This window comes from Physeter macrocephalus, chromosome 17 (genome assembly GCF_002837175.3).
Source record: "Physeter macrocephalus isolate SW-GA chromosome 17, ASM283717v5, whole genome shotgun sequence".
NCBI classification, from domain to species: domain Eukaryota; kingdom Metazoa; phylum Chordata; class Mammalia; order Artiodactyla; family Physeteridae; genus Physeter; species Physeter macrocephalus.
Window position 1 is genome coordinate 12,119,465 of NC_041230.1, and position 11,244 is coordinate 12,130,708.

The 11,244-nt window shown below is 45.1% G+C and overlaps 1 protein-coding gene across 1 annotated transcript in view; it reads right to left on the minus strand.

Annotated features, from left to right (window-relative positions):
- Window positions 1–5,249, minus strand: part of DHDH (dihydrodiol dehydrogenase) — a 7,389-nt gene extending 2,140 nt beyond the window's left edge. The window contains exon 1 of the mRNA XM_028478197.2: window positions 5,241–5,249. Coding sequence (XP_028333998.2) covers window positions 5,241–5,249 — 9 coding nt within the window. The remainder of the gene's footprint in view (window positions 1–5,240) is intronic.
- Window positions 5,250–11,244: the final 5,995 nt, after the last annotated feature.

Consider the following 11,244-nt stretch of genomic DNA (forward strand, 5'->3'; position numbering starts at 1 on the left):
CTCACGGGCCCAGCCGCTCCGCGGCATGTGGGATCCTCCCGGACCGGGGCACGAACCCGCGTCCCCTGCATCGGCAGGCGGACTCTCAACCACTGTGCCACCAGGGAAGCCCTGGATGTGGGTTTTGTTTTGTTTTTTTTTTTTTTTGAGTAATGAAAATATTCTAAAATTGATTATGGTTGGGGGAGGGATAAATTGCGAGATTGGGATTGACATATACACACTACTATATATAAAATAGGTAACTAATAAGAACCTACTGTATAGCACAGGGAACTCAATACTCTGTAGTGACCTATATGGGAAAAGAATCTAAAAAAGAATGGATATTTGTATATGTATAACTGAATCACTTTGCTGTACTCCTGAAACTAACACAACATTGTAAATCAACCATACTTCAATAAAAATTAATTAAGAAAAATAAAATTGATTATGGTGACAAATGCACAGCTGTGACTATACTAAGGCCACAGAATTATACCCTTTAAATGAATAAATTGTATGGTATGTGAATTATATCACAGTAAAGCTGTTATCAAAAATAAATAAATAAACAAAAATATGCTAAAAGAAAAAAAAAGAGAGAGAGTGACTTCACCTCTCTGAGCCTCATTTGTAAGAATCAGTTTCCTCATCTCTAAAATGGGGATAATAATAGAACCTGCATCATAGGTCCGTTACCAATATTATATTAAATGACATAAAATGCACAAAGTACTTAGAAGGCTATTTAAATTACAATCAGTGATATGTAATCATTAGTTAAAAATTAAACGCAGCAGGAAAAGTACTAGCCTGGTTCTGGAACACATCAGGCAGGCTATAGATGGAGGAACCTACTGACTCAGCTCTCTTTGATTTCAGATAAGCCCAAATTCTTATCCTGGATCTGCTGTGTAAGCCTGGATAAGTCACTTTCCCTCTCTGCACCTCAGTTTCCTCATCTGTAAAATGGGGACAACCTAAATATATTAGGGAGATCATATCTATAATAACCCTAATGCAGAGGTAGCACATGACAAATGAGATCTGTTATAGCTACTATTTAGTCTAGAAATTGGCCAGATGTTAGACTGAGACAGTTTTTCTTTTCTTTTTTTTGAATTTTATTTAATTTATTTTTTTATACAGCAGGTTCTTATTAGTTATCCATTTTATACATATTAGTGTATATATGTCAATCCCAATCTCCCAATTCATCACACCACCAACCCCACCCCACCACTTCTCCCCACCTCTGCGTGTGGTCCACCCACAGGAGTCTGGCCCTGAGGCCACCTTGGAGCTCTTGGGTCTGCCCCAGTGAGGACAGGGCACAGAGGTGGTATGACTGCTTGGATCATGGGAGCCCCGGTGGCACCAAATGTGCAGGGAAGCCTGTGGCCAAGGGTGCAGGAGATATGGCCCTAGTGAGGGCCTTTTCTGGTGCCCAGCGTAAGGTGCATGAGGCCCAGCCCTGAGGGGGCTTCTCTTATTATCATCAGCAAGCACCGTACCACATCTTCTTTATCCATTCGTCTGTCGATGGGCATTTAGGTTGCTTCCATGACATGGCTATTGTAAATAAAAAGTGCACAATATTTATTAATATTTATAGAACGCCTGTGGTAGCTCAGGCCCCCACCTCCGTGCTGTACTTTCCCCATCCCTAATTTCTCACCACAAACCTGCGAATGAGGTTCTATTTACAGACGTAGAAACTGACCCAGAGAACTGTGCTCGTTTTTTCGAGGTCTCGCAGCTAGGAACGCGAAGACCTTCAGGTTGGCTGCTTCCAGAGAAATCGCCGTACTGCTTTTTAAGAGCCCTGGAGCCAGGCTGAAGGGTTGCAAACCTCTCCTTGCCACTTCTTGGCTGTATTGCTTTGCACAAGGCATTTCCCTATCTGAGCCTCAATTTTCTATTCCGGAAAATGGTGTCACAATAGCATCTACCAAAACAGGGTCCTACTGCATAGCACTATATTCAATATCCTGGGATAAACCATAATGGAAAAGAATACAAAAAAGAACGTATAGGGCTTCCCTGGTGGCACAGTGGTTAAGAATCCGCCTGCCAATGCAAGGGTCACGAGTTTGAGCCCTGGTCTGGGAAGATCCCACATGCCACAGAGCAACTAAGCCCGTGCGCCACAACTACTGAAGCCCGCGTGCCGCAACTACTGAGCCTGCGCGCCTAGAGCCCGTGCTCCGCAACAAGAGAAGCCACGACAATGAGAAGCCCACGCACAGCAATGAAGACCCAAGACAGCCAAAAAACAAAAAAACAGAAAACAACGTATATATGTGTATAACTGAGTCACTTTGCTGTGTGGCAGAAATGAACACAACATTGTAAATCAACTATACTGCAATTTAAAAAAAAAACCACCAGCATCTACCTATATAGAGTTAAAAGGATTAACTGAGCTCTGGGGTCTATTGTGTAAAACATAGCAAATGATTATTGTCTAAGTTAATTGGCAAAAGCCGGCCGACTTCACCCACAGCAAAGTAGTCAATTTCCCTTGTAGACATTTAATTAAGATCGGAGTTTCACACAGGGAATCACACAAACTTCTGAGTAAAAATATTAATGGATTGCACCAAGGACACAACATCACTACCGTGAAGAAAAGGAGAAAAGACATTTTAAAAAATGGGTGCTCCTGGGTATTTATCCTAGAGAGGTAAAAGCTTAACATTCACACAAAGCCTGTACACAGATGCTCATAGCAGCTTTATCTGTAGCAGTTCAAAGCTGAAACAGCCCAAATGTCCTTTCACTGGCCAGATAAGCAAACTGGTATATAGATACAATGAGATGGAATGAGCAATTATAGGAGCAACTACTCAGATGGATCTCAAGGGTATTTTCCTGAGTGAGAAAAGTCCATCTCCAAAGGTTGCATACTGTACGATTCCATTTATGTAAGATTCTCGAAGTGACAACATTATAGTGATGGAGAACAGCCAGGGGTTAGGGTTTGGGGGATGGTGCAATTAAGGGGTAACACGAGAGAGTGTCTTCGTGGGGATGGAACAGTTCTGTATCCTGATTGTGAAGATGGCTATGAGAATCTTGGCATTTGATAAAATTTCATAGAACTCTACACATACAAAAATTTTCAAGTGCGTGTAAATCCGTGTAAAAATTTCAAGTGCTGAAATCTGAATCAGGTCTGTACCTGATTGAATAATGTAACAATATCAGTATCAATAATATAGCGATATCAACTCCTGGTTTCAAGGATGTATAATGGTTACCTATGATATCATCATGGTGTGTAGGTGGAAGCTGGGTGTAGGGTACAAAGGAACTCCCTGTACTATTTGCAACTTCTTAAAGGACTTCAAAATAAAAAGTCATAATTGAAATTTGTTGGCAGTGAGTTCGGGTACCCAGAAGAATCATTTGCAATATCCAGTAAAGTAGAAAATCTGCAGTATTTCGTGGTCTACCGATTTCTATCCTGGGCAGAAGATATAAATCCTTGTGAAACTCTCAACCCTGTGCCTGAAAAGACATGTGTATGAACGTTTATCGCAGCGTTGGGTGTGATCGCTCAAAATTGGGAACAGCCATCAGTGGAAAAATGGATGAAAAAACTGCGGTAAATTCTAACAACAGGATACCATGTAACAAGGAAACTGGATGGAAACTAATTCCACACTGTTTTCATGGAATCTGGAAAACTTAAACTTGGTTAAAAACAAAACAAAAAACAACCAAGTGATGTCACAGGGATATAGTTCTTTCATGTGAACTTTAGAAACATGTATCACAGTACCGTGCATTGTTCATAGGTATATTCCTGTTTCATAAAGAACTGGAAACATTTATGGGAATGAAAAACTCCAACTTCAGGAGCAGTGGTTTTCTCTGAAGTCAGGAAGAGGGTGTGGTTGCGGAAGGGCCATAGGGAGTTTCAGCGCTACCTTTAACATTCTGTGTCGTAAGAAAAGAAATCTGAAGGATTTTGGCAATAGATTAAGGCTTGATGAATCCGGGCAGTGTGTCCAAGGGTGTCTATAATTTTTCTCTAGACTTTTCTCTATGCTTTTATTTGCCTGGGGATCTATTCAGCAAAGCTCTTATGTGGGGTCATCTATGCCTGCCTCTGTTCTAAAGGCTTCCTGAATATTAACTCATATAATCTTCACAACAGCCTTCTGAAGCAGGTCCTGTTATTCTCCCCGTTTTGCAGATGAGGAAACTGAGGCACAGCGGGATCAAGAACCTTGCCGGAAGTCACACGTCTAGCAAGCGGAAGCGCTGGATTGAAGCACGACCAGCGTAGCCCCAGAGTCCACGCACTGAAACTGTGTCCGCTGCATTTGATTTAACCCATAATTAAATAAGGAAAATCACTGACCCGGGACGGGAGTCCTCTGCTCAGTAGATCAGGCACCTTGCATGCCAGGGAGGCAGACCACGGGGGTTAAGCATGTGACAGCAATTCTGGAACCTGAAATGAGAGCCAGGGAATTAACAGAGGGCATAGAACGTGAAGTGGAATTTAGAGGCAGAAGGTCAGTGAATATACAGGAGCCCATTCTCTGGATGTCTCCTGGCAAGGGCTGCTTGACTGGGGCTCAGGTAGCCATGCTGTGGGGCTGTACTCTAAGAAAAGTCCCCCACTGCCTAGCTCTCTTATTCTCTTTAATAGACAAGCAAAACGATGTTGCAAATGTGGCAAATCCACTCCGAGCTTGGGTACTAAATTGCGAGAGTCTGGGTGCCAGCACTCTCCTGGACTTGCTGGCAACACCATTTAGAGACCTTCGAAGGAAATTGAAATCATAGGGAGAGGGGAAGGCCCTGTCCCAGGCAGCCCATAGCCAGGAATTCCAGAAAGAGCTTCCAGGGCCATTCAACAGACAGTCCTCTCCACAGAGCACACATACTTACTGAGCATCTAATCTGTGCCAGATTAGATGGGACACATCTGAAATGGGACAGATGCTTTCTCTGTCCTCATGGAGCTATCAGTCAGCCCAGGGGGGTTGATAGTGTGAGGTACAGCAGCAGAGGGATGGCATAATCAGGGGCTCTGAGGTGGGAAAGAGCTCCCACCTCTTACGTTCTAAGAACTGAAAAAAGGCCAGCATGGCTGAAGAAGAAAGATGGCGGGTGAGTGTGATGGAAGATGGGGCTGGGGAAGTTGGCGGGAGAGATGTCTTGAAGGGCTCGCTCGTAGAGGACCCGAAGGAATGGGGCATCCTCTAATTTAGGCAGCTTCTGGTTGTGGCACTGACCATTCGCATGACTCCTATATTCATTCTGCAGACGTTTCTACTCCTGACAGGGCCATGTGCTGGGCAATGCTGGGAACCAGAGATGAACCTCACTCCACTCCCTGCCCCGCTCTGGTGGGAGAAAGAGACACAGTCTGTGGTAGGCATAATAACGCCCCCTCCCAGGGACTTCCCTGGTGGTCCAGTGGGTAACACTCCGCGCTTCCAATGCAGGGTGCTGGTTCGATCCCTGGTCAGGGAACTAGATCCCACGGGCATGCTGCAACTAAGAAGCCCACTTGCCGCAGCGAAGACCCAGCACAGCCTAAATAAATAAATAAATATTTTTTTTAAAAACCGTCCCCTCCCAAAGATGTCCACTTACTAGTCACCAGAACCTGTGGATATGTGACCTTACGTGGTAAAATGGTCTTAACTGAAGATGCGATTAAGTTAAGGATCTTGAGATGGGGAGATTATCCTGGATTATCTGGCGGGCTCAATATAAATACAAATGTCCTGATGAGAGGGAGTGAGGAAAGGTCAGAATCAGAGAAGGAGATGTGACAAGGAAACAGAGTAAGGGAGAGATTTTTTTTTTTTTTTAGATTAATTATTTGGCTGCGTTGGGACTTCATTGCTGCACGCGGGGTTTCTCTAGTTGCGGTGAGGCTACTCTTCATTGCGGCGTGGGCTTCTCATTGTGGTGGCTTCTCTTGTTGCGGAGCATGAGCTCTAGGCGCGCGGGCTTCAGTAGTTGTGGCACGTGGGCTCAGTAGTTGTGGCACGCGGGCTCAGTAGTTGTGGCTTGTGGGCTCTAGAGCACAGGCTCAGTAGTTGTGGTGCATGGGCTTAGTTGCTACATGGCATGTGGGATCTTCCTAGACCAGGGCTCGAACCCGTGTCCCCTGCATTGGCAGGCTGATTCTTAACCACTGTGCCACCAGGGAAGTCCCAGGGAGAGCCTTTTTTTTTTTTTTTTTTGTGGTACGCGGGCCTCTCGCTGCTGTGGCTTCTTCCGTTGCGGAGCACAGGCTCCGGATGCGCAGGCCCAGCGGCCATGGCTTACGGGCCCAGCCGCTCCACGGCATGTGGGATCCTCCCGGACCGGGGCACGAACCCGTGACCCCTGCATCGGCAGGCGGATTCCCAACCACCGCGCCACCAGGGAAGCCCCAGGCAGAGATTTTTAAACGCTACTCTGCTGGCTTTGATGATGGAGGAAGGGGCCAGGAGCCAAGGAATGCAGGCAGCCTGTAGAAGCTGGAAAAAGCAAGGAAAGAGATTCTCTGCTAGAAGCTCCAGAAGGAATGCAGCCCTGCAGACACCTTGATATTAACCAAACAAGACTATTTTATACTTCTGACCTCCAGAGCTGTAAGATAATACATTTGTGTTTTAAGCCATTAAGTTTATGATACCTCAGTTGTGGCAGCAATTGGAAACTAATACACAGCTCCAAGCGTCTCAGTCCTGGATGATATATGTCATAATGGTGGAAACGCTAGTATAGAGGCCAGGGTGGAGGGTACTCCTAGCCCAACCCGAGGACCAGGGAAGCCTGGGCAGATGAGGTCGTGATTGAACTGCATTTTGAAAGATTCTGATGGAGGTTTTCCAGGTAGAGAAGGAGACATGGCCTTCCAGACAGAAGAAACAACCCACGCAGGAAAAAACTGGATCCAGTTAGAACTGAGAGCTTGGAACCCAGGGTAGAAGGTGGGGGACACATGAAAGATCAATCTAGAGGGAATAACTGGGCCATTTGTGAAGGGGCAAAGAGCTCACCCTGAAGGTGGCAGAGTGTGAAGAAGGGGGGAAAAGAGATGATGACCCGGGTCATATTCAAGTGTGAGAAAAATACCTGTGACATTAAAGATCACACAGAAACTGTCAACCAGGCAAGGAATGGGTGAACAGTGTGCTAGGAAGAGAGCATAGCATTTATTCATTAACTCATTTGTTCATCAGATTTTTTGAGCACAGCTGCAGTACCAAAAAAAATAAAAAATAAAAAAACCCCAAAACCAAAAAAACAGAACAAAACAAACAAACAAACAAAACATTGCATGATACTTCAGAGAGTGGAATTTGGATCCAGCCTGCCGGGGTTGCAATCCGAGCTCTGCCACTTACTAGTTGTGAGACCTCAGGCAAGTGTCTTGGCTTCCCCTAAATGCCTCATCTGTAAAATGTGGTGATCATAGATGTTACCTCTCAGGGCTTTTGTGAGGATGAAATGAATTTTATTTATAATATATAATGTGTTTGAGATAGCACCTGCTACATTCTAAATGCTATGAGGCTGTTACCTACTATGTATTCATATGTACTAGTTTGTCTGCTGCTATAAGAAATTACCCACCGTCAGTGGTAATATTACTGCTTATACTATGAGAGTTCTGGTGGCTGCCCAGAGCTCTGGCCATGAAAGAGGTGAGGAGATAGATGATGGAGAGTTTAGATTGTTGTAGCCTGCAAAGCAGCCCTAGAAGACAGTAAAACAAACAGGCGTGGTCCTGTGCCAATAAAGCTTTATTGACAAATTGGGTGGGTGGGGCAGCCAGACTTGGTCAGAGGGCTGTAACTTGCCCGCCCCTGGGTTAGACTCTACCAGAAACCGGAAGGACTCAGGAGGGTGAGAGATTGACGTGCATGCCCCCTTTGAAAGGTAAACTTCTTTTTCAGTGCTCTGCTGTTCTAACAAATGTTTCTGCTTTAATGTGCACCCTCTGATTGAAATAATGACTGAAGATAATTAGATTCAGTGGAATTCCCCTTTCTTCCCAAACAAGCATTCGGAGACAGCTGATTTCGCCTCAGTTTTCCAGCTCCCATTTCAGAGACAGGGAGCCAGAACAGAAGTTACTCAGACATGTCAAAGAAATGTAGTTAAGTGGGGTTAGGGTGGTGTTCCAGTCATGTAAAATACCCTGGATCACACGCCAACAACAAATGATTTATTAAAAGCTACGAGACAGGGCTTCCCTGGTGGCGCAGTGGTTGAGAGTCCGCCTGCCGATGCAGGGGACGCGGGTTCGTGCCCCGGTCCGGGAAGATCCCACATGCCGCGGAGCGGCTGGGCCCGTGAGCCATGGCCGCTGAGCCTGTGCGTCCGGAGCCTGTGCTCCGCAGCGGGAGAGGCCGCAGCAGTGAGAGGCCCGCGTACCGCAAAAACAAAACAAACAAACAAAAGCTACAAGATAAATATCAATAAGGGCCCAGCCGCTCCACGGCATGTGGGATCCTCCCGGACCGGGGCACGAACCCGTGACCCCTGCATCGGCAGGCGGATTCCCAACCACCGCGCCACCAGGGAAGCCCCAGGCAGAGATTTTTAAACGCTACTCTGCTGGCTTTGATGATGGAGGAAGGGGCCAGGAGCCAAGGAATGCAGGCAGCCTGTAGAAGCTGGAAAAAGCAAGGAAAGAGATTCTCTGCTAGAAGCTCCAGAAGGAATGCAGCCCTGCAGACACCTTGATATTAACCAAACAAGACTATTTTATACTTCTGACCTCCAGAGCTGTAAGATAATACATTTGTGTTTTAAGCCATTAAGTTTATGATACCTCAGTTGTGGCAGCAATTGGAAACTAATACACAGCTCCAAGCGTCTCAGTCCTGGATGATATATGTCATAATGGTGGAAACGCTAGTATAGAGGCCAGGGTGGAGGGTACTCCTAGCCCAACCCGAGGACCAGGGAAGCCTGGGCAGATGAGGTCGTGATTGAACTGCATTTTGAAAGATTCTGATGGAGGTTTTCCAGGTAGAGAAGGAGACATGGCCTTCCAGACAGAAGAAACAACCCACGCAGGAAAAAACTGGATCCAGTTAGAACTGAGAGCTTGGAACCCAGGGTAGAAGGTGGGGGACACATGAAAGATCAATCTAGAGGGAATAACTGGGCCATTTGTGAAGGGGCAAAGAGCTCACCCTGAAGGTGGCAGAGTGTGAAGAAGGGGGGAAAAGAGATGATGACCCGGGTCATATTCAAGTGTGAGAAAAATACCTGTGACATTAAAGATCACACAGAAACTGTCAACCAGGCAAGGAATGGGTGAACAGTGTGCTAGGAAGAGAGCATAGCATTTATTCATTAACTCATTTGTTCATCAGATTTTTTGAGCACAGCTGCAGTACCAAAAAAAATAAAAAATAAAAAAACCCCAAAACCAAAAAAACAGAACAAAACAAACAAACAAACAAAACATTGCATGATACTTCAGAGAGTGGAATTTGGATCCAGCCTGCCGGGGTTGCAATCCGAGCTCTGCCACTTACTAGTTGTGAGACCTCAGGCAAGTGTCTTGGCTTCCCCTAAATGCCTCATCTGTAAAATGTGGTGATCATAGATGTTACCTCTCAGGGCTTTTGTGAGGATGAAATGAATTTTATTTATAATATATAATGTGTTTGAGATAGCACCTGCTACATTCTAAATGCTATGAGGCTGTTACCTACTATGTATTCATATGTACTAGTTTGTCTGCTGCTATAAGAAATTACCCACCGTCAGTGGTAATATTACTGCTTATACTATGAGAGTTCTGGTGGCTGCCCAGAGCTCTGGCCATGAAAGAGGTGAGGAGATAGATGATGGAGAGTTTAGATTGTTGTAGCCTGCAAAGCAGCCCTAGAAGACAGTAAAACAAACAGGCGTGGTCCTGTGCCAATAAAGCTTTATTGACAAATTGGGTGGGTGGGGCAGCCAGACTTGGTCAGAGGGCTGTAACTTGCCCGCCCCTGGGTTAGACTCTACCAGAAACCGGAAGGACTCAGGAGGGTGAGAGATTGACGTGCATGCCCCCTTTGAAAGGTAAACTTCTTTTTCAGTGCTCTGCTGTTCTAACAAATGTTTCTGCTTTAATGTGCACCCTCTGATTGAAATAATGACTGAAGATAATTAGATTCAGTGGAATTCCCCTTTCTTCCCAAACAAGCATTCGGAGACAGCTGATTTCGCCTCAGTTTTCCAGCTCCCATTTCAGAGACAGGGAGCCAGAACAGAAGTTACTCAGACATGTCAAAGAAATGTAGTTAAGTGGGGTTAGGGTGGTGTTCCAGTCATGTAAAATACCCTGGATCACACGCCAACAACAAATGATTTATTAAAAGCTACGAGACAGGGCTTCCCTGGTGGCGCAGTGGTTGAGAGTCCGCCTGCCGATGCAGGGGACGCGGGTTCGTGCCCCGGTCCGGGAAGATCCCACATGCCGCGGAGCGGCTGGGCCCGTGAGCCATGGCCGCTGAGCCTGTGCGTCCGGAGCCTGTGCTCCGCAGCGGGAGAGGCCGCAGCAGTGAGAGGCCCGCGTACCGCAAAAACAAAACAAACAAACAAAAGCTACAAGATAAATATCAATAAAGTCTTCAAATAGAGAGACCCGTGACATGTGCACAGGAGGAGAGAATCAGAAAGATTCATAGGGAAAGAGACAGGCTGCAAATACAGAAAACCTTCTCCACCTGTGGGGAGGATCCCAGGGAAGGCTTTCCCCGTCTGCAAACAGCCTTCGCAGCTACGGTAATAAAATACACTTCTAATAACAAAAAACAAACAAACAATTTTTTTTGAAGTATAGTTTTTTTGAAGTATATTTACAATTTTATGTTATTTTTAAGTACACAGCAAAGTGATTCATATATATACATATATATATATTCTTTTCCATTATAGGTTATTACAAGATATTGAATATAGTTCCCTGGGCCACACAGTAGGTCCTTGTTGTTTATTTTGTATATAGTAGTATGTATCTGTTAATCCCAAACTCCTAATTTATCCTTCCCCTGCCACTTTCCCCTTTGGTAGCCATAAGTTTGTTTTCTATGTCTGTGAATCTATTTCTGTTTTGTGAATAAGTTCATTTGTATCTTTTTTAGATTCCACATATAAGTCATAGCATATGGTATTTGTCTTTCTGTCTGACTTACTTCATTTAGTATGACACTATCTAGGTGCATACATGTTGCTGCAAATGGCATTATTTCATTCTTTTTTATGGCTGAGTAATATTGCATTGTG